General features: G+C 40.2%; 1 protein-coding gene across 1 annotated transcript in view; it reads left to right on the top strand.

Annotated features, from left to right (window-relative positions):
- Positions 1-24,810, top strand: part of ANKFN1 (ankyrin repeat and fibronectin type III domain containing 1) — a 122,748-nt gene that overhangs the window by 21,257 nt on the left and 76,681 nt on the right. The window contains exons 3-5 of the mRNA XM_087956192.1: positions 2,590-2,800; positions 13,348-13,542; positions 14,723-14,836. Coding sequence (XP_087812318.1) covers positions 2,590-2,800; positions 13,348-13,542; positions 14,723-14,836 — 520 coding nt within the window. The remainder of the gene's footprint in view (positions 1-2,589; positions 2,801-13,347; positions 13,543-14,722; positions 14,837-24,810) is intronic.

Raw genomic sequence — 24,810 nt, 5'->3', positions numbered from 1 at the left:
GATATTAATACAGTCGAGAAAGTCCAGAAATATTTCATGAGAAGAGTTCTCCACTCATCTACTCGTAGCAGAAAACCTTATGCCACCAGACTTGAAATTTTAGATCTAGACAACCTAGAACTACGCCGCCTTCGGTCCGATCTAAGTATAGTACATAAAATTATCTACTGCAATTTCCTACCTGTCAATGAATATTTCAGCTTCAACCACAACAATACAAGAGCACACAATAGATACAAACTCAAGGTAAACCGCACCAAACTTGATTGCAGGAAATGCGACTTTAGCAACAGAGTGGTCAATCTCTGGAATACTCTACCTGACTCTGTGGTTTCTTCCCCAAACCCCAAAAACTTTAACCTTAGACTGTCTACTATTGACCTCACCCCTTTCCTAAGAGGTCTGTAGGGGCGTGCATAAGTGCACCAACATGCCTACTGTCCCTGTCCTATTGTTTCTTTTTTATTCGTATCCATTTCACGTATTCATAACCATGCTTATACTTATACCTGTTACCTAATACTTGCTTGATAAATAAATGAATAAATAAATAAATAAAATCATTTTTTTAACTGAAAGACTGCCACAATCTGAATCTCAGTCCTAAATTCTCTTCCAATGAAATCTATTCCAAAGTTATTCTACACCAACTTTCCCATTCGAGTAGTCTTTCAGATGTGCGGGGGGACCACAACATCCCAAGGGCAATTTGACTTGAAATTCAGAACTGGAGACCCACCACAGCTGAAAGATGCCAGGCTGAAAAAGGGAGAGGGCTGTTCAATTAATTAATTAATTAATACTAACGGGGGTAAATAAATTATGCATATTTTCTTTCATTTGAAATATTTATTTACAGCGATTTTCGGTATTTTTCAAAAACTAGTCAAAATTTAAAATCTCAATAATATGTAAAAAGTATGATACATGATACAAATTGATAGCCATTAATTCAGAATTCACCAAAAGAACATAGGAACTAAACTCCTGTTGCTTTTGAAAGTCACTTGAAAATAAAGATGGTCATTTGGAAGCGCTTGGAAGAAAGGCATTCAGGGCGGGCTCTGAAGAGCCTTCAGCAAAATTGGCCGATTTCCATGTCTGTGGTCCTCTGGTGTTCACTTCCAATGAATGTTGTACTAGGCATTATGGAAACCTTCTAAATGTCACCCTCTCACAGTTGAGGTGCAATTGACCAAACATATAGCACTGTTAGATTCACTCTCTGAAATAAACTATGACTCTGCTGTAATTGGCACTTACTGTGGCTTTAGAAAATGGTGAGAAAGGGAGGGAAGTGTGAGAGAGAGTGGCAGGTATCCATTTCAATCAATCTCAAGTTTCAGAACAGAATTGTGAACAAGGCCTGAGACAACAATTCTCTCAGTATTGCCCATGGATAAAGCTGGATTTATTCTTACATCCTCCATCCCCTCTCCCCCCATCCATCAGAAAAAGAGCTTCAAGCATCTTGTTTTGACACATTTCAAGATCAACCTTACACAAAATACCTAGTTGTCTACTGTGGGAAGAAATATCCATCTGGTTCAGTTCAGTGGTGGGATTCAAAAAGTTTTACCACCAGTTCAGTGGGTGTGGCTTGGTGGGTGCGCTTTGCATGAACACACATGCCAAGTGTGCACTTTGCGCAGGCACAGAGGCATTTGCGCAGGTGCAGAGGCATTCCAACTCACCTTCTGCAAGCCTGCACTCTCCTGGTTGCTTCAGCAAAGCAGCTGCGCTTCAAAAGCAGAGGATAAAAGTGAGTATGGGAGCCCGGGCAAGCAGGCAGGCCCAACAGCAAAGCAGCAGAGAGAACCGGTTCAGTCTCCATTGCTTATCACCACTACCGGCTCAGCAGAATACCACCACTGGTTCAGTTCAAGCTGGGAGGAAAGCACTGGAAATAAAATGGAGGCTGGAGGCTGATTAGAAAGAGGGTCATGAAGAGAGGGTCATGAAGAGAGGGAGGGGTTATACCTTCTCTTGGGCTTTGCACTTGAGCTTCCTGTTCTTGTGCAAGAACATGTATTCTATTTGCTGTTGTCAGACTCCCATGGACCATGTAAGGGTCATGTAGGGGTCATAGCTGGCTCTATAGGCAAAGTACAAATCCTAGGTGTTTGTCTGAGTTAAGTTTGGTTGAAGTTTGGACTGGTCTGAGGATGATGCAATAATTCCTATTGTGGCTTAACGGCTTTTTCCTGTGTTGGATCTTGGGTGATGGCTGCTTCTAATTCTACCATTCTGCCTTTGTTTCAAAATATCCTGTCTTGAAATGGATTACCAAATCTGCATTTCTAAAAGCTGGCCTCAGCATCTGCTGGGGCTATTAAGAAAATTTTGGAGGTTGCTTTCTGTCTCCAAGAGCATATTTCTCATTTTCTCCTTTAAGGAAATATAATATTCTGCCTTTTTAATATTTCCCAAAATATTTCATTCTTCTAGGAGGGTTGTCTCCCCCCCCCTAACTTTCAACAACAGTTACTGAAATGTCCATAATCAGGTTTTGCACAATGTTTTTAGTGTGATGTTTTTACAAAATTGATGTAAAGATCCATAAGGCACACCCAGTTATTTCACCAACAGAATTTCCAGTGCTGCGAAGCCATGTTCGAGGCTGTGGAGCAACAGGACCTGGACGCTGTCCAGGTTCTTCTCTACCAATACACACCAGAGGAGCTGGATCTCAACACACCTAACAGTGACGGATTAACAGCTCTGGACATTGCCATCCTGACGAATAATGTTCCCATTGCCAAGATCCTCATGAAAGTTGGTGCAAAGGAGAGCCCACACTGTAAGTATTGCAGAATACTGTACAAGCAAAGCTGTACCATACTAAAAAGATTGAATAAATCAAAGGGGAACTGGCACACAGTTCTTTAAAACCACTTGTATTTTCGCTTGTATGTGATCAATCAGCAGAAAGAAGAATCATATTCTTATCTGGATCACAGAGAACTGGTAGATATTCCATAGTCGCCTACTCAAAGGCTAAAGTGTTCAACCCAAATCATTATTCTTAAATGTACTTCCCCAGGACTTCTATGTGCCTATCCCATACATTCTAGTTTGACGGGGTCAAGATTCTTCTTTTTAATTCTGTAATGGTTTTGGAACCATTTTCAATCATGATTCTATTATTGTTTTTTTTTTTTAAATTGAACTGTTTACAACTACTGTAGCTTTAAATGGTTGCTAAAGGAATGGCTATAAGTCAAGGACTACTTGTATGCCCCTTCATTGTATTCTAACATGCTTTTTGCGTTCATATCCAAAAGCCGTGTATAACTTTACATGCCGTATAATAATTGAGCCTAATGCATATATGCCATAGTGGTATGCAAATCATGGCAAACCAGAGTTAAAAGCAACTGTAGCCTAATATAATTTATAGAGCTGGCCAGTGGGATTTTGTTTTGAACAAATATGAATGGAATACAGTGCTAATCATAAAATACCTTTTCCCCAATTCTGTAAGAAGAAAGCATATAGACCCTGCTGTTGTGGTTGCAGCCAGCTTTTGGGCTGACAGGAGGACAGAATGGAACAATGGAATAACAAACATAGAAATCATTCATTCATTCCAATGTGACTAGTAAACAAAGACCCCCATGGATATGCCTGGAAAGTTTTTATCTCATTTAGATATCAAGCTTAATACTCTTTTTGTTTTTTTTTGTTTTTGTCCCCCTGGACATCTTAAGGACATTCATTCAAATCAAAATTTGAATCTGGGATTAATGATTTGAAGGAAGTGATGCTGTGAGATGCTACAAAGCAGCATTTCCCTACATATTTCAGCTATTTAAGATGCTTGACCTGTAAAAAATTTAATTCACATTGCTCTTTTTTGTCACACCTCTTCAGACAAAGTATCTTCATGTATGTATCTGATTGGAGAAAGGATTTGATGAACTAAATTATTTTAAGCCACAACTACAGTAAAAAAAAAAAAAAAACCAGTTGCAAATCAGCATTCTTGAATAGTTGTTTGTATCACAAGCCAGACTTTCATGTGGCATATGATCATACCAAAAGGTGTTGCTGGGAAAATTTTGATGGATACACGAGCTCTTATATTAATGTGTAAGTTTCACTATCATACTAATGATGAATAAATCATAGAGATATAGAAACTTTGCAAAGATGGTTTTTGACATACTGCATTGGAAAAAAAAAACAGTAATACATAAGAATTCAAAGATTAGGCAAAAATCCGTTTCAGCAGAATCTTGCTTGGGTGAGGTACACTAACTAAGTGAAGCAATTATTAAATGAGACGTGTCCCATTTTAATCATGCGGTTGTTAAGCAAATCTAGCTTCCTGCATTGGCTTTGCTTATCGGAAGCCAGCTGGGAAGTGTGATCACATGATCTTGAGACAGTGCAACTATCATAAATACACACCAGTTGCCAAGCATCCAAATTCTGATCACATGACCATGGAGATGCTGCAACAGTTGTAAGTTGTCACTTTTTTCAGTGTTGTTGTAAGTTGTAATAGTTGAGGGCTATCTGCATAGTTGTAATAGTTGAGGGCTGTCTGTATGTGAATCTCTACCTACCAACTGTATGTGTCTGTATGGGTATGTGTTTATATGGGGGGGGGGTGTCTATACATATATGGTAGGTGTAGGTGTGGCTGTATATATATGTGTGTTTGTATATCTCAGAATATACACTTTTATATATTCACTTTTATACTTTATTTTATTTATGTACGTATCAAATTTTTGCAACAGCCCATCTCCCATCAATTCAGAGACAGGGAATCCGGGGCATTCTAAATGTGACCAAACTAAAGCTCTCCACTTTGCTTCCAATTTGGCCCTGTTGGGTCAGAGCCGTCTGGGGTTCAGTCATCACTGGCTTCAGCAAACCTCCTTCCCAGGCAGAAGGAAATCAACAACTAGCAGAGGACCTGAATGTGTTTCACTGCAGGTTTGAAAGGAAACTACAGCCACCTATCTCCACAACCCCCATCTCAAACACACCAACAACAGCCAAGCCTCCTACAACTGGCCCCAACCCATTGGGCTCACAACCTCTGGTGATCACAGAAAAAGAAGTGCAAGATCTATTTCACAGACAAAAGCCAGGAAAAGCACCAGAGCCAGACAAGGTAATTTCTTGCTTAAAACTCTGTGCTGACCAATTGGCCCCCATCTTCACCCAAATCTTCAATAGATCACTAGAGATGTGCTATGTTCCTTCCTGCTTCAAACGCTCTACTATCATCCCAGTGCCAAAGAAGCCCTTCTTTAAGGAACTGAATGACTACAGACCAGTTGCTCTAACATTGGTAGTTATGAAAATCTTTGAAAGGCTTGTGCTGTCCCACCTGAAAACCATCATGGATCTGCTGTTAGATCCCATGCAGTTTGCATACCGAGCAAATAGATTGACAGATGATGCTGTTAATATGGCTCTGCACTACATCTTACAACACCTTGAATTTCCAAATACCTACGCAAGGGTCCTCTTTGTAGACTTCAGTTCAGCTTTCAATACCATCATTCCAGGCATTCTTCTAAGTAAATTAAACCAACTAGTGGTACCTGAACACACTTGTAAGTGGATAATAAGCTTCCTAACAGACAGGAAGCAGCGGGTGAAGCTAGACAGAATCACATCTGATACCTGTACAATTAGCACACACACACACCAAGGCTGTGTGCTTTCTCCACTTCTCTTCTCCCTATATACCAATGACTGCATCTCAAACGACCCATCTATTAAAATGCTGAAATTTGCTGATGACACAACAATGATTGGCCTCATTCAAGACAACAACGAATCTGCATACAGACAGGAAGTTGTACAACTTGCCTCGTGGTGTAACCGGAACAATCTGGAACTGAACACACTCAAAACTGTAGAAATGGTGGTAGACTTTAGAAGAAACCCTCCCATACTACCACCTCTTGCAATACTAGACAACACAGTATCAACAGTAGAGACTTTCAAATTTCTAGGTTCTAAAATGGACACCTAACATCAAAAACATCATCAAAAAAGCACAACAAAGAATGTTCTTTCTGCACCAACTCAGAAAGTTCAAACTGGCCAAGGAGCTGCTGATACAGTTCTACAGAAGAATTATTGAGTCTGTCATCTGCACCTCTATAACTGTCTGGTTTGGTTCTGCAACCCAACAGGACAGACACAGACTTCAGAGGATATTTAGGACTGGAGAAAAAAAAATTACTACCATCCTGCCTTCCATCAAGGACCTGTATACTGCATGAGTCAAAAAGAGGGCTGTGAAAATATTTACAGACCCCTCACATCCCGGACATAAACTGTTTCAACTCCTACCCTCAAAACGACGCTATAGAGCAGTGCACACCAGAACAACTAGACACAAGAACAGTTTTTCCCCGAACGCCATCACTCTGCTAAACAATAGTCCAACTATTTACAAAGTCTGCATTACTATTACTATTAATCTTCTCATCACTCCTTATCACCCATCCCCTCCCACTTGTAACTGTATGATTGTAACTGTGTCGCTTGTATCCTTACGATTTATATTGACTGTTTCCTAGTATGATTTGATTGCTTATTGTACCCTATACTATTATTAAGTGTTGTACCTTATGATTCTTGACTCTTGACGAATGTATCTTTTTTTTTATGTACACTGAGAGCATTTGCACCAAGACAAATTCCTTGTGTGTCCAACCATACTTGGCCAATAAAGAATTCTATTGTATTCTATATCAGAAGGGATGCCCCATTGATTCACCACCACCAGATTAATCTGAGATTAGACTTCATTGGCATCTAGAATAGAAGACAGTCCCCAGTAAGTTCAATCGTCCATAGGATGCATTTATTTTCAATAGCAACAACACCCCCCCCCCCAAAAAAAAACAAGCAATGACAATTGTAAATAAGCAGATAATCTAGAGCCAAGAAAAGGTTTGAGGCTCATCAGACCAGTGGTGGTATGCTACTGGTTTGGCCCGGTTCAGCCGAATTGGTAGTAAAAATAAAAAAAGCCTCCGATCAGCTGAGAGGAGGGGGAAAAAGCCTCCAACAATCAGCTGAGAGGATAAAAGACTGAAAAGTGCACGAGAGGATGGGAAGGTCACTCCTAGCTTTTAGTTTCTACATCCTCTCAGCTGATTGGCTTGTTAGGGGCACGTGCATTAGAGGTGTGCATGCACGATCACCCACCAAAACGGTAGCGACTAAGGTAGGATCCCACTACTGCATCAGACCCTAGAGAAGATACCTGAGCTCTTGCTGGAAGATAAGATGGCCATCAACCACATGACTCCTTTGAACTTGCCTTTGGTGCTACACAGATTGCTCTTGATTGACCCTTGTCCAAAACATGCCTGAGGAACACCTCACCTGCTTGATGACACCGTCCACTGTTTCCATTCAGGGAACTGTCCCATTCCATTTTCCCCCCTTGTCTGTGTGTTTGCAAGGGGAGAGCAAGTGACTTGTGGAGTCAGTCAACCACAGTTTAAATTGTGGCTCAAATTCTGACATCTTATGTAGAACATAAAACATACAATAATAAAGTTGGAAGGGACCTTGGAGATCTTCTAGTCCAGCCCCCTGCTCAAGTAGGATACCCTATACCATTTCAGATAAATGGTGGTCCAGTCTCTTTCTGGAAGCCTCCAGTGATGGACCATCCACAACTTCCAAAGGCAAGCTCTTCCATTGGTCGATTGCTCTCACCGTTAGGAAACTTGTGGCTAAGAATACTGTGATGCCAATGGATTTTGCTTGCATCTCGGCAAGTCACATAATGAAACTGTGTCTTCAGGAGCTCCAATTTAGCAAACTCTGCTGTTAATTTAAAGATAGTTAAATTAATAACATTTAGTATGGATCTGCCAGTCTCCATGCTTCAGGAAATCGTATCTTGAGGCTATAATTTCCTGGCATTTTTTTTTCTCAACTGTGCTATGCCTGTATATTCTAGCCCCCTCTCTGTCTTCACCAAGTCTGTAGAATTGGTGCACTTTTATGGCTCTGTGTCGTGTCCACAACACTTATATTATCATTTAAACTGGCCTCCTTTAACTTTCCAGGGAGATTTTTTTTTACTCTCTCTCTCCTTGGTTACTGTAGCTGTTCAGTCAAGAGTTGTGTCATTTAATATTTATTTGTTTATTTTTCTGTCATGGTTCGTGACTGGAGGAGAAAAAAAAGAATCAGGGGGGACAGGGATTAAAGCACGTGATTGACGGCTAAAGTAACATTCATTAGGCATGACAAATCTGCAGGAAAACACAGCCTTGAGTGTTCTAAGCAGCAGTTTAAAAAAACCCGACTGCGCTGATTTTTCATTGACCGTCTGTAAATAAATGCAGACTGATGGCACTGAGGGGCAATCGTAAATTAGTATTCATTTCCTGCCTTTAATGCAAACATGTCTGTGAGTGCAGGCTAGACACCTATAGCCACTTCATTTCCATGGCTAAATAATGCACTGTGCTGATCACCATTTGCATTTGCTATCTCCATCCATTGGAAATCTGAATAGAATAGAATTCTTTATTGGCCAAGTGTGATTAGACACACAAGGAATTTGTCTTGGTGCGTATGCTCTCAATGTGCATAAAAAGAAAAGATACATTCGTCAAGAATCATAAGGTACAACACTTAATGATAGTCATAGGGTACAAATAAGCAATCAAATCATACTAGGAAGCAGTCAATATAAATCGTAAGGATACAAGCGACACAGTTACAGTCATATAATCATAAGTGGGAGGAGATGGGTGATAGGAAGGATGAGAAGATTAATAGTAATAGTAATGCAGACTTAGTAAATAGTTGAACAGTGTTGAGGGAATTGTTTGTTTAGCACAGTGATGGAGTTCGGGGGAAAACTGTTTTTGGAGAATTTTATAAATGGATCACTGCTGCAAGTGGAGTCCTTCTTCCAAAGCTGATAGCTAAGATGGAATGCAAATAGCTGCACATAAGCTCTTCAAATTAGCATCCACTAGATCAAGGATCTCCAACCTATGACCCATGGCCCACTAGTGGGCCATGAGGGGATTGCAATCGAGCCGTAAAAATGGCCGGCACGTGCACATGCACGTGCTCAAGCAGAACCATTCCCTCTGTCCCCATCACCACCACGCTGGTCCCCAAAGTGGGAAAAGTTGGGGAACTCTGAGCTAGATGCAGAGAGCTAATCCATTATGTGACCATTTGATTTGATTTGATTTGATTTGATTTGATTTGATTTGATTTGATTTGATTTTCAGCCAGTGCCAGCAGTTCTCGATATACAATCACATTTCTGTTGCTAGGCAAGGCAGTTGCAAAGTGAGTTGTGCCCCCCCTTATCACTTTTTACTATAGTTGTTAATTGAATCACTGCAGTTCTTAAGTGAATCATGCAGTCCTTAAGTGACTCTGACTTCTCCCATTGACTTTGCTTGTCGAAAGCCGGCTGGGAAAGTTACAAATGGTGATTCCATAGACCCCAAGACACTGCAACCGTCATAAATACATGCTAGTTGCTAAGCACCACAATTTTGATCATGGGGATGCTGCAACAGATGTAAGTGTGAAAATCGCTCATAAGTCACCTTTTTTGGTGCTGTTGTAACTTCAAACAGTCACTAAATGAATGGTTGTACCTGTATGGTTAATTTACTGTGTTTTGTGGCTTCACATCTAATGTGAGCCCATTTATTAGAGCATATTAGGCATGCTCTGTCTTACATATTGGCAAAAAATCAGAAAATAAAATACAAGCTGAATAGTCAAGATCTTGTTGATGACCCAAGCTCTGTAAAGGACCTTGGAATACTCACCTCTAATGATCTAAGTGCTAGAGCCCACTGCAACTACATAGCCAAAAAGGCATTAAGAGTTGTTAACCTAATCCTACGTAGCTTTTTCTCTGGTAATATCACACTACTAACCAGAGCATACAAAACATTTGCTAGACCAATACTCGAATACAGTTCATCAGTCTGGAACCCACATTACATATCTGATATTAGCACAATTGAGAAAGTCCAGAAATATTTCACAAGAAGAGTTCTCCACTCCTCTACTCGTTGTAGAATACCTTATGCCACCAGACTTGAAATTCTAGAACTAGAAAACCTTGAATTACGCCGTCTTCGGTCTGATTTAAGCATGGTATATAAAATCATACATTGCAATGTCCTACCTGTCAATGAATACTTCAGCTTCAACCATAACAACACAAGAGCACACAATAGATACAAACTCAAAGTTAACCGCACCAAACTTGATTGCAGGAAATACGACTTCAGCAATAGAGTGGTCAATGTCTGGAATACTCTACCCGACTCTGTAGTTTCTTCCCCAAACCCCAAAAACTTTAACCTTAGACTGTCTCCTATTGACCTCACCCTTTCCTAAGAGGTCTGTAGGGCGTGCATAAGCGCACCAACGTGCCTACCGTCCCTGTCCTATTGTTTCTCTTATTCTTCTTTTATTTTTCTTATATGTACCCATTTCATGTATTCACAACTATGTATACACTTATACTTATTATCTTGTAAACAATTGGCAAATCAAATAAATAAATAAATAAATAAATAAATATTCAACAGACTACAGTTAAAATAGACCATGGTTTAACATGCTCTGTAAACCCTGCAATTATACAATTAAATGTTGAAGAAGTTGTCGAAGTATTTAAAGTACATTTCTATAAGAAATGAAAGGGTATTTGCATTTACCATAAACTGTTGGTGACAGTGGGGTGCAGTTATAGCTTAAATAACTGCCAAGTGATTCTGCATATACTGTATCTTTTCAAAAGTTTGGTTAATAACTAAATGACCAGCATTTGGTGGTTTTGCACAACATAGTAAGTCAAAAATACTGGTTTATAAACACAGTGGCTGGTTTCAAGCCAGAACCAAATACTGTAAAACATTGTTTTGCGCTGATTGATAACATAGATTCAATCATAAAATCCAGATACATTTATATTAACATAAACAAAGAGGTTGATCATATCATATCACTGTTTTGACAAAACTTTTATACAGCTAAATGAGGAAGAGAAAGAATCTTTGAAAAATTCATACAATTCATTAAAATGCATTTATGACATCAATGTAGTCTTAAAAACCAGTGAAGCTTCAGTGTTACAATTTTACGAAGTAATATATACAGTATATTATATTGTAAAATGTAGAAAATTTAAAATTCTGAATCTAATAAATCTTTAGGGAGATTATATTCAGGTCAAATATATTATAGTAGTCTCTAAATCAGTAATTTGAACAAAGAAGGTTAAGGAAAGGAATTATCTTCATAAAGGTGCTTTCAATGTATTTAATGTGTGAGGTCAAAATCTTACAGATGAAATGTATCAACTCAAATAAAGAAAAAAATGGTTTAATATATACTTGGAACAATTTCCACATGACATTTATGTGCTGTAATCTTGCATATGAACTCAACTATATTTTAATATTTTCTTTAAAACAGTGTGGTTTTTGTTTGTTTTTAAAAATCATTCTATTCAGAAAGCTAAAATGTAGGCGAAATAGCTTGTGCTAAAATGATCATGTGGCTGCTTTTTTTGGTGCAATATTAAAAGCAGCCAAGTCCCAAGGAATTGCAAGTAAGCTGTTTAGGGGTGCTGCAACAACATTGCAGTTTCCTATAGGTCACAACTGCACAATATATCAATATAACAAATGACCAGCCCTTCAAAGGAGGCCAAATCATGAAACAAACACCACAGATTCCAGGAACATTATTAATGTAAGTATAATCACGGAATCTTGAAAGTCTGTCCAAATTTCTCTCTGTCCCATCTAGGCCAAACAAACAAACAAACCAGGCACAGTTATTTTGAGTTTCCTTCTCACACTTGTTCCCGGACTGGACTGTACAATCATAACTTCAAGTCTCTTCTTAATGGTTCTTTCATACTTTTCCCAACATCATCTCAAAACTCCTCTAATCAAATTTACTACAGAAACCATATTACTGATGGGTACCAGAACCAAAAAAGAATTGCAGCCAAAGGTCCAGGGATTCATCTCTGAGAAGATGCTCTTATTTGTAGATGCTAAAGGAGCCCTTACCAACATAAAAAAAAAACCAGCTAGTACTTACTGCAAAGTGTTAAAGGTCAACCATATATCTAGAAGACACAAATCCCAATCTTATGTGTCCTACTTTCAACTATATTCAGGTTGTCCTCACCAGTGGTGGGATTCAAACATTTTTACTACCGGTTCTGTGGGCGTGGCCTGGCTTGGTGGCTGTGGCAGGGGAAGGATACTGTAAAATCTCCATTGCCTCCACATCCCACTAACCTGCTTTCCAGCTCCGTTCTGTGCAGGGCAACAAAAGAAGACCCAGCCGATCAGCTGGGACTCAGGAGGCAGAGAATAGATGGGGTTGGTGGGGCCAGTCAGAGGTGGTATTTGCCGGTTCTCTGAACTACTCAAAATTTCTGCTACCGGTTTCTCCAGAACCGGTCAGAACCTGCTGAATACCACCTCTGGTCATTTTACAGCTTGTTCTCACAATGACAATTGTTACAGTGTCTCCGGTAGTCACATGAGTGAGAGTCAGATATGATACAACTATCAGGTTTTACCACTGTTGCTTTACCATCAGCTTCCAACAAGCAGAATCAATGGAGAAGCTGGCACTAAAACAGTATTACAAATTGCGGTCCCATGATATTTAACTTAACAACTGCATTGCACGTAGTCCTGAAACAAAACCTACCCATATTTGAATTGACTGAGAGACACTTGATTCTCTCTGGAATAGTAGATGGTATCTTTACAGGTTATTGCAAACAGACTGGTTTCCGTCCCTGGGCTTATCCACAAGTATACAGGCTAATACTCTTTAAAGTACCCATATTTCTCATACCCTATATCAGGGGCGTCAAACTCAATTTCATTGAGAGCCGCATCAGGGTTGTGTTTGACCTTGGGGAGAGAGGCAGAGTGGGCATGGCCAGCTTGATGTCATTCATGTTGGGGCGCCTGTGGTAGCCCAAGCACTCTGCCAGCAAAAATGGGCTCCCAGGCCCCGTTTTCAGCCGCGACAGCCTCCGTCTGCCAGTGAAAATGGCTGAAAATGGAAGCTGGGAGGGCCGCACATAGCCCTCCCGAGCTTTGTCTTCCCTGGCAGAGGCAATGTGGGTTGGTCCTTCACTGTTTCTAGGGTGGCCTCACAGGCCAGATCTCAGCACCCCATGAGCCTTGAGTTTGACATGCCTGCCCTACGTACTCTCAAATGTGATTTCATATATACTCTTCTGTCCTCAAAGCTGATTAACTTCCATATTTCCCTTTGAAAAGTTCCAGAACTTAACCCAGTTCCTCTTCCTAGCAGTTGTCAGCATGGAAGACAGATCCGTCCATCTGAGCAGCTTAGTCCAAGAAGCTCAGCAACGGGTGAATGACCTGTCCGCACAAGTCATGAGTGAAAGTCTTGGCGCAGACAGCTCTGAGAAGGAGAAGCAGCTGAAAGCCTGGGAATGGAGATACCGGCTTTACAAACGCATGAAGTCCACCTTTGAACATTCCAGTAAGAAAGAGCCAAGGGACAAATGCCTGGATGAGTGAAATGGGTGGAACAGAAATAATTCATAAAACAGATTGTGTTTCCAGGGATTCCTGCTCAGTGTTTCAGCTGAGCAAATAACCTGTTTGACAAATGGGTTACAGGTAGAACAGCAACCTGCCTGTTCCTAAAATAAGACAAGCGCAGCAGTGGTGGGATTCCAAAAAAATTACTACCAGTTCTGTGGGCGTGGTTTGGTGGGTGTAGCAGGGGAAGGTTACTGCAAAATCTCCATTCCCTCCCCACCCCACTAACCTGCTTTCCAGCTCTGTTCTCCTGTTCAGGGCAGCAAAAGAAGACCCAGCCGATCAGCTGGGACTCAGGAGGCAGAGAATAGATGGAAGCGGGGCAAGTCAGAGGTGGTATTTGCCGGTTCTCCGAACTACCCAAAATTTCCATTACCGGTTCTCCGGAACTGGTCAGAATCTGCTGAATAGCACCTCTGAAGCTCAGGATGAGAGAAGAATTATTTAGTTGTCTATTCATGGAGATGGACATTTATCATAAAGAAGGTTGACAGCTATTAGACCTTCTTAAGGAACCTGCTTGAAACAGTAGAAGGACACCTTGTTTTGCGATGTAATAAAATCACTTACAATGCTAATGTCAGAAAATATGAAATCTTTTAACAAATAGTCTGTGTTTTCCATGCAGGAAAGTTTAAACTGCTAAGCCAGTCTAACAAATTCACAAACCTGCATTTAAAACAGCTTATATTTGTTTTTAAAATTTAAAAAATAAATGATATCTAAACATACAGTACAATCAGTGCCTAAATAATTCTAAATATGAATATAAATTAATTAGCGCTTCTATTATTCTATCCCCTTGGCAGAACTGTGTGATTGAGGAAATGTGATGTTCTAAATGATGATATTCTAAATCTTCTACTACACTTATATAAGTACATGCCATTAGAAATACTTACACTATATTCTCCCAAATAAACAAAGAGAGCAAGAGAATCCAATGGTGTCAAACAGTCTCATTAGCATAGATGCCTTGTTTTCATTATAAACACAAGCGACTTCAGTAGAAAGCTCACCCTTGTTGCATGGCTTCAACTCATTTCTTCAATGACCCAGAGCAGTGTTTGAAAAGTATTTGTTCCGCATGAAGTATAGTGTTTTTCCTCTGTTCGCAGGAGCCCCTGAGGCACCAACCAACATCTGCCTTATGGTAACAAGCAGCACATCACTCACTGTCACTTTCCAAGAGCCTCATAGCATCAATTCAGCAGTGGTGACAAAATACAAAGGTAATAGATTTGTCTCAATTTCACAAGCTTTCATGAATGTGTGTTAAATGAAACAGGGGCTTTATATCTTTGTTGTAGTTGAAAGTAGTTCCCCAATCTGACTTGGATTAGATATGAACTATGTTTGATTTATTTTAGTAATGGGAGGACAATCTGACATCTTAAAGCCATGTGTGCCTCAAACTTACTTCCTGCCTGTCTCCCTCCCTCCTTCTTCTGTATCTCTCTTCAGTGACAGCATCTTTAAGCTCTAACAATGGCCTTGACAATAATTAAGAAAAGCTAGAAATGACACAGAACCTTCCCTGCCCAATCCTAGGAAAGAGAGGAGAGGGGAGGGGAGGGAAGGGAAGGGAAGAAGGAAAGGAAAGGAAAGGTCATAGCTCTCAGTTTCTCAACAAAACTTAAATGTATTATCAGTCACATTTACCCGAGATAGAACATCTCAATATGATATTGAAATGCAGACACTCACCCCTCAGTTGATGTTTTTCAGGATTCACCACTGAACATTTGTAACACTAAATGCTAGCCCTCCTTTCTATCAGCATGTACAGCTCACAAGTTTTACTTCCCATCATTATTTGGGGAAAATAGTATTTGGACTAAGTATATTTTGTCTTCATTTTGCTTCTGCCATAATTCCTTTATTTTTCACAAGTCCTTAAAGATTGGCTTCCATTAATTCTCCTTTCAATTGATACTATCCCAGGTGAGGAAAATATTTACAAAAGCTGAAAGTGGGGCCTATTGCTTAATGAAAGGCACAAGGTGTTGTTATGGGAAAAAGCGGGAGGAAGGATTGCTGTCTATACATTGCTCTGAATTCCTGTATGAAAGGCAGGATATAAATGAACAAACAAATAAGAGCAGGAATATTTGTTTCAGTAGTAACTAAGGATTCGTAGTAACTAAGTAGTTACTTATCTGCTACTTCCTGGTGGTGTTTAGTTTGGGGTTAATTGTCCAATTTCACTGAAATCTAGGTTTTTCAGTTTCTAGAGCCATATTCAGTTGTAACCACAAGAGAGCCCTAGCCTCAAACTGGAATTTGTTAAATTGTGTGATTGCATGTACAAATTAATTTCCCCCAATCCAGTGCCTTTTAAATGTGTTGCATGGCTCCCCTGCCATTATCTCTCAGTTTCTGTTGGTCATGGTGATTGAGAACAGTGGAATCTGGAATCTCTCTATGCAGTATTTGAGTCATTAGCTTGAATGTAGCTGTCACAAATCTTTCTCCAGATGTTATTTTATTTATGTTTTCTTGGTCAAGCTTAGGAATAAACTATACCCACATTTACAGCCTCAAATCCTCACAGCTTCAACCTCAAACTGTGTACCATGGATCTCACCCCATTCCTAAGAGGTTCTTAAAGGGGGCGTGCATAAGCGCATCAGCATGCCTACTGTCCCTTTCTTACTGTCCCCATTTATCTGTATTTATTTCCTTTGTTCATGTTTATATCCACACCTATACTTGTTATCATGTACATGTTTGACAAATAAACAAAACAAAATAAATAAATAAAGTGTACAGATTGCAAACCTCTCCTTCCTTGGGAAGACTTGCTCAAGAAACAATCTGACAGAGAAGGAATCCATCTCTCAACTGTTGCTTTTCGTAGGAATTTTTCCTACAGAAAACTAATAGACCTTGAAGTAATCCAACCTCAGAATAGCTCTTTGAAGTGTTCTAAGCCTGAAACAAAATATATACACTCCAAGGTCTTTGTTTTGAGGTCAGACCAAAATAAGCTATTTTGCTTCAAGCTCGGGATTGGAATGCTTGATTTAGGAACTTGCAGCAGCAGCGAAGGCTCATCCAATCCCTGGTGCTGTGGATTTAAATTGGATGAGGTAACATGTGAAATCTTGACAGGAAGGCAACATCTCTGCTTCATAGTTTGGAAATATTATTGATATTGAAAAATGGAAAGACTACCAATCAGTGGTGGGTTTCAAAATTTTTTCCTACTGGTTCCGTGTGAGTGTGTGCTTTGCATGTGTGCAACGTTTGCAACTCACCTTCTGCTGCAAGCCCTGTATGTAAAACAGCTGACGTGCGGCAATTGTCTGTGCCGCGCAAAGCAGCCAAAGTTGAAAAGCAGAAAATCAAAGTCAGTATAGGGCCAGGGTGGGTGGGAGGGCACAGCAGCTGATCATCGGAGCAAACCAATTCACTCACAGATGATCCTCGGAGCTACCGGTTCAGTTGAACCGGTCTGAACCGATAGAATACCACCACTGCTACCAATATAGGGTTGGTTCAATTGGCACTGGTGTGTATGTATATGTGCACATGCTGTGAATATTTCTTTGGTCCTATTGATGTTGACCTTCTAGATGCATTTGAAAATCAAAAAAGCTGCCTTGTTCATGTACGGTGCATGCCCTGCGTGAGTGCTCTTGGGTTTTGTAGCTTCTCTATTAATGCCATTCATGTGATTCAGAAACAACCATAGCCGTTGGTTGCTTTCACTGAGGTTGTGCTTGACAGATGGATGGCAAAATGGTAGCGTGCTAAACTGTAGCTTAATCTTGTTAAATAAGGGGAGTAGCAGTGCCTGCAGAAGAAGTGGCTAAGAGGATTTCAAACAGAAAAGAGAACATTAAGAAAATTTCATTGGAATAAGCGTGATGTACAATTTCTGCCTTTCTGGCTGTGTTTGTTTATCTTCAGGCAGTAATGGTACCACTGCATTGGAAAGTTAAAACAATTATCTGTTTTATCTTGTCAAGGTGTTGGCTCAGAATCTCAGGATCTGAAGAGAGAGAAGGAAGAAGTGCCTGATAATAGATTTTAAATTAAACTCAGGGATTTTGTAAGGATGGAGATGTTCCTGCAAGGATTTGTTTTCATTTTTTAAAAAGTGTTTTTTTTCTCAATTATTATATTCTTCAAGTTGACTGGCTGCTGGCAGTATATATCATAAAACACAGAATGTTGAATCATAGGGCTGGAAGGGGCTTCAGAAATCTTCTAGTCCAACTCCCTGCTCAAGGCAGGAGACTTTATATCATCCTGGTCAAATAGTTGTCCAGTCTATTCTTAAAAATATCCATTGATGGCGCACCCACAACTTAGGGAGGCTAGTTGTCCCATTGATTAATTGTTCTCAATGTCAGGAAATTTATCCTTAGTTCTAGGCTAGGTCACCAACAAGCTTCTACCCATTGCGTTCCCTGGTGTTTGGGAGAATAAGTGAATCCCCTCTTCTCTATGACAGCCCCTCAAGTACTGGAAAACAGCTATCATGTCACTCATAATTCTTCTTGTCGACAGGCTAGAACAGGGTTGTCAAACTCAAGGCCTGTACGGCCACCCTGGAAATAGTGAAAGACTGCCCTGCAGTGTCTCTGTCAGTGAAAATGGAGCTCGGAAAGCTGTTTGTGGCCCTCCCGAGCTTCCTTTTTGCTAGTAGAGGGTTGCAGGAGTTCATTTTCACTGGCTGAGTGCTTGGGCCACCACAGGCACTCCCGATAAGAGTGATAGCCCCTCCCACCCTGGCCACACCTCCACCCACTCCCACCATGGCCACGCCCACCCCAGCCCCCTGAGGTCAAACACAACCCTGATGCGGCCCTCAATGAAATTGAGTTTGACATCCTTGGGCTAGAAAATATAACTCCCTTAATTGTTTATCGTAGGGTTTAATCTTCAGGTTCCTGATCATCTTTGTTGCTCTGTTCTGCAGGCTTTCTAGGCTCCCAGCATCTTTTCGGAATTGTGGTGACCTGAACTGGATGCAATATTCCAAGTTAAGCTTCACTAGTGCAGTATAAAGTGATACTATCGCTTCTTGTGATCTTGATGCTATCCCTCTGTTGATGCAGCCTAGGATTGCATTGGCTGTTTTGGCAGCTGCAGCACACTGCTGTGTCACAAATAATAAGTCCACTAAGACACTTATGTCCTTCTCATAGTTACTACTGTTTAGCCAGGTACCAGCCTACTCTAAACCTACACATTTGGTTTTTCCTGCCTAAGTGAAGACCTTACGTATCTCACCAATGAACTGCATCTTATTGGATAGGGCCCATTATTATTGTGTCAAGATTCTTCTGAATTGCGAGTCTATATTCTAAAGTCTATTCCCCTTCCCCTAGCTTGGTGTTGACTGCAAATTTGAAGAGTTCCCCTTCTATCCCATTTAGACCATTTATGAAGATGTTGAAGAGTACGGGGTCCAAGACAGAACTTTGAAATTTGCAGTCAACTCTGAAACAGCGCATTGTGGCAAATTTGAACGACGCGCTGTCTCAGACGTTGACACCTTACTAAAGTCCACATTTACTATGGCATGTCCACAACATGTCTCTGATCTTTATCAAAATAGACAATACAATTTGTCTGCCATGATATGCTTTTAACAAACCTTTACTCAGAGGTGGCATTCAACAGGTTCTGACCAGTTCTGTAGAACTGGTAGCAGAAATTTTGAGTCATTCGGAGAACCACCAAATACCACCCCTGACTGGAGATTTTACAGTATCCTTCCCCTGCCACATCCACCAAGCCGGTAGTAAAAAAAAATTTCCCACCAGTGCCCTTACTGATGTCTAGTAAAAAGCTTGTTCATTTCTAGGTGCTCACAAATCCACTGCTTGATTATCTTTTCCAGGATTTTCCCAGATATTGATGTCAAGCTATTTGGCCTAAAATTTCCTGGATCTATTCCCCCTCCCCCTTTTTTGTAAATTAGAACCACTTCAGCTCTTTTCTATTATGCTACAGGAACTTTACATTCAGTGGCTCCAAGATTACTTCTGAATCTGCCAGCTCTTTCAGAATCCTGGGATGTAAATCATCTGGTCCACGTGATTTGTACGTGATTTGAAGGTGGATAGGTATTGTCTTACTAATTCCTTGCCTATTTTGACTTGTCTACCTGTTTATCTCCCTTAGTGCTGCTTTTGATAGGTTGGGCTATTTCTTCCTTTTGCATAAAAACAAATGCAAAGAAAGAACTAAGCAATTCTGCTTTCTCCCTGCTGCCTGTCTCCTTCTTGCCATCTGTTCCCATTAGTGGATCTGTCGTTTCCTTCACTTTCTTTCTTGTTCCTTACATATTGAAAGAAAACCCTTTTTAAATAATTTTTGGCATAAGTTGCCAGTCTTAGTTCATTCTGGGCCCTAACTTTCCTGAGTCCCTCCTTGCAGATTCAGACTCGCTGGTATTCAGTTTTAGTGTGTTCCCCTCTTTCTGTTTTCTTTTTTTTTTAATTTGACCTTTTAGTCCCTCAGTTCATGAGAGAGCTCTTTTTGCAGCCCTACCAGTGTCATCAGGTATCTTTTATTTTCTGTATCTGTCGTATTGTTTTTGCGTGGGCCTTCATTATCTCATTGTTCAGGGCTTGCCAAGCAGGAGTCCTTCTTAATCTCTCTCTCGGTTTGTTGAAATCAGCTCTCTTAAAGACTAAGATCCATTCGTCAAGAGTCAAGAATCATAAGGTACAACACTTAATAATAGTCATAGGCAATCAAATCATACTAGGAAACAGTCAATAAAATCATTAATAATAATAATACTTTATTGTCATTGTACGAATATACACAGTATACACATACAACGAAATTCACATAACACCTAGAGACCAGACCCAACACGCACACACACATGACAATCCCCAAACGCACCCCCACCCGCCAAAATTCCCCACCCCCTAAAAACACACAAGCATCCACGCAACAGACAAAGTAACACTGTCCAACAGCTCACTGATGGTGGTCCTTAAGGTCATTGTTAAGTACAATTATAGCTCTGGGATAAAAACTGTTCAGAAAATGTGTGGTCTGAGTTTTAATTGTTAGCCCGATGATATAGTGGGCAGTTTTAATAATTCTCTGTAGAGCTTTTTTCCCGCTACAGAGCTGTTCCCATACCATGCAAGAATGCCATATGTCAAGACATTCTTAATGGTGTTGTGGTAGTAGGACAGAAGTAGATGCTGAGATAGATTTATCTTCCTGAGCATTCTCAGGAAGTACAGCCTCTTCTGTGCTTTCTTCACAAGCATGTTAGCATTCATAGTCCATGAGAGGTCCTCCGAGATATAAGTTCCCAGAAATTTAAAACTACCAAGTTTTAAGGATACAAGCAGCAAGGTTACAGTCATACAGACAGAAGTGGGAGGAGATGGGTGAAAGGAAGGATGGGAGGATTAATAGTAATGCAGACTTAGTGAATAGTTTGACAGTGTTGAGGGAATTATTTGTTTAGCAGAGTGATGGCGCTCAGGAAAAAACTGTTCTTGTGTCTAGTTCAGAGGTGGTATTCAGCAGGTTCTGACCAGTTCTGGAGAACCGGTAGTGGAAATTTTGAGTAGTTCGGAGAACCGGCAAATACCACCTCTGACTGGAGATTTTACAGTATCCTTCCTCTGCCACGCCTACCAAGCCACACCCACAGAACTGGTAATAAAAAAATTTAAATCCCACCACTGGTTTAGTTGTTCTGGTGTGCAGTGCTGTGTATAGCATCGTTTTCAGGGTAGGAGTTGAAACAGTTTATGTCCAGGATGTGAGGGGTCTGTAAATATTTTCACAGCCCTCTTTTTGACTCATGCAGTGTACAGGTCCTCAGTGGAAGGCAGGTTGGTAGCAATTGTTTTTTTCTGCAGTCCTGTAGTAATTGCATTATGGTGAATTCAAGTATGACATGATCAATTTCTGCCAAAGTTCCTATAACTTCTACTTCCTCAACATTTCATCTCTATTAGTGAGAATTAAGTCCCCTATAGCTGTCCCTCCAGTTCCCTCCTCTACCTTTTATATGACAAAATTGTCAGCTAGGCACATCAAGAACCTGGTTGATCTCCCACTCACTGTACAGTTTGTTTTATTCCACCTATTCGCTTAGTCATGGAGTGAAAGAAAAACACTACTGATTATACAGTTATATAGAATCAACATTAACAGGAGCCATGGTGGTTAGAATGCAGTATTGCAGGATAATTCAGCTCAGTGGTAGGAGTTTGATCCTCACTGTCTCAAAATTGACTTAACCTTCCATCCTTCAGAAGTCGATAAAATGAGGACCCATTGCTGGGGGCAATGTGCTGATGACATAAACTGCTTAGAGTGGACTGTAAAGCACTGTAAAGCAGTACATAAGCCTAAGCGCTATTGCTATTGCTATAATACAAAAAATGGGGGGGTGGAAATAGTATGCACACAAAATCTTGTGCCCCACTAGTAATAAGCCAAGTCATGGCTATGTGTCATGGCACACCAGTTAAGAACTACTACTCTAAGGCATGTTTGTGTTTGCACAATATAACTTAAAACCTAAATAAAACCATCACCTCCAATGCAAAAGCTTTCACCACATGAATGCCTATGTAATTTGTGAAATCTGCTAGCAATCACTTTGCAATGATGTTTAGTTCAAAAGTGGTATACAGGTAGTCCTTGACCTAAAATTATTTGTTTAGTGACCATTCAAAGTTACAACTGAAAAAAAAAGTGACTCATGACCGTTTTTCACACTGTTGCAGCATTCCCGTGTTCATGTGTTCAGAATTTGGATGCCTGGTAACTGGGTCATAGTTATAATGGTTGCAGGCTCCCAGGGGTCATGTGATCCCCTTTTGCAACTTACTGTCAAGCAAAATCAATGGGGAAGCCAGATTCACTTAATAACTGTGTTGTTAACCAGTGGTGGGATTCAAATTTTTTTACTACTGGTTCTGTGGCCGTGGCGTGGTAGGCATGGCTTGGTGGGCGTGGCAGGGGAAGGATACTGTAAAATCCCCATTCCCTCCCCATTCCTGGGGGAAGGTTACTGTAAAATCCCCATTCCCTCCCCATTCCTGGGGGAAGGTTACTGTAAAATTCCCATTCCTTCCCCACCCCACTAACCCGCTTTCCAGCTCTGTTCTCTTGTGCAGGGCAACAAAAGAAGATCCAGCCAATCAGCTGGGACTCAGAGAATAGATGGGGGCGGGGCCAGGGGTGGTATTTGCCGGTTCTCCGAACTACTCAAATTTCCACTACTGGTTCTCCAGATCTGGTCACAACCTGCTGAATACCACCTCTGTTGTTAACCGAACACCTTTAGTGATTCTCACAATTGTAGCAATAAAAGTTTTTAAATGGGGCAAAACTCACTTAACAACTGTCTTGCTTAGCAATGGAAATTTTGGGCTCAATTGTGGTCATAAGTCAAGGACTACCTGTACCGTATATTCATTTATAAAAGATTGTTTATTATCATATACACATCCCTACAAGTCCCACTATTTCGGACCTGAAAATAAAATATGCATCTATAAAGGAACCATAAATACAAGCCAGAGTGTAATAGACAAATATTCATATAAAATATATAGATTATAATAATTACTGATAATTTTTTTCACCAATGTACTGAACTTTCGATAGAATGTAGCATCCTAATACTGAATGGATTTAGACTGATTTGCCCATTCCTTGTATTATCCTATTTATTCAGATAGATCATGCCATAAAAGAATAGCCTGATTCTGAGTAAAGTTGCTCCCTTGTGCCATTACATAATAATAATTGATATTAAAAAGGTTTATATTGGTGTTTATGCTTGCTTTCCCCACCCTGACCTCTTTCTTTAGTCTCGGAGGCTTCTGGTTTTCATTCTTCATCTCAAAGTCAGTGTTTTGTCAGGGAAAGTAAGATTTCACAGCTTAAAAGACCCCATGCTGAGGAGAGAATTTCTTTGATCCCCAAGCACCATCTTCAGTAGCTGTGTTTTAACAAGTATATAAGGATTTTCTTAGGCGGGAAAAAATAGCAGGAATACTCAGTGTATTCCTATCAAGAAAGACCTCCATTTTGGAGCATGTTGTTTGATGTACCTCTGAAAAAGATTTTAAAAATGTTTCATTGCATGGGAAGTTTATACATACACTGTTATTTGGCAGAGAAGGGGATTTGGTGAAGAAAATATTCTCATTTTGCAGAGGAGGATAGATAGAAGAAATTTAGGTGTAAACATGCAGACAGTTTTCTAAAACCTATAACCATGGAAATCCTAGGCAAAGTTGGTTTTTGTGGGTCTGTTCATCCACCTACTCTATGTATGAACTAACATTAGTATTACACAGTAAGTTATAAGTGCTTCAGATACATTGTCAGTTTGATATATGCTTCCTTTAACTTGAAATGGAGAAAGATGATGTGTTTCCAAGAGAAATAGGCCAATTTTTTTTTCTTTACCCAGAAAATAAGTCTCTCAGAATAGGAAAAAAATTAAATGCTTTATACCATTGTTGTTCAACCTTTGGGCTTTCTGAGTTATATTGAGTAAAAAGGAATTGTGTTGGACACATATACAATATATAATATAGTTAATGTATATAAATAATAGGAAGGTGCAATAGCTCAGTGGTTAAAGATGCTGAACTTGTCAGCTGGAGCTGACAACCTGGGTTTAAGATCTGAGCAGCATGCAATGGGGTGAGCTCCCATTCCTGCCCCAGCTCCTGCCCACCTAGCAATTCAAAAGCAGGCAAAAGCAAGTAGATTAATAGGTGCCACTTTGTTGAGAAGGTAACAGTGTTCCATGCACCCTTTGACATATAGCCATGCTGGCCACATGACCATGGAAAATGTTTTGGGACAACTCTTCTGAGGCTGCCCTATTAGCTGTCTAGGGCTGCATGTATCCCATGGTTCACGGGTTGGACACATCTGTTTTATACAGTCATCAGCTTTTGCACAGATTCTATAAAGAAAAATAACTCTAACCCAGTTTAGTTTCAATATTCCTGTTCTCCAAAACTCATTAGGCTTATCCAGATTTACCATTGAAATGATTGTGGAATCTTTGCTTGGTCAGTATCTCATCTCATCATAATTTACAGTGTCTTAAGAAGTTACTCACAGTATCAGCAAGTTTGTCATGGTCTGGCCAACTCATTCTAAGAGAGGGAGGGAGGGACGGACAGAGGGACAGAGGGACAGAGAGAGAGAGAGAGAGAGAGAAATAGTACTG

The sequence above is a fragment of the Notechis scutatus genome, chromosome 2, assembly GCF_049901735.1.
Source record: "Notechis scutatus isolate UNSWTSFEM ecotype Mainland chromosome 2, rNotScu1.2, whole genome shotgun sequence".
NCBI lineage: Eukaryota > Metazoa > Chordata > Lepidosauria > Squamata > Elapidae > Notechis > Notechis scutatus.
This window is presented reverse-complemented; position numbering and strand designations above follow the sequence as displayed.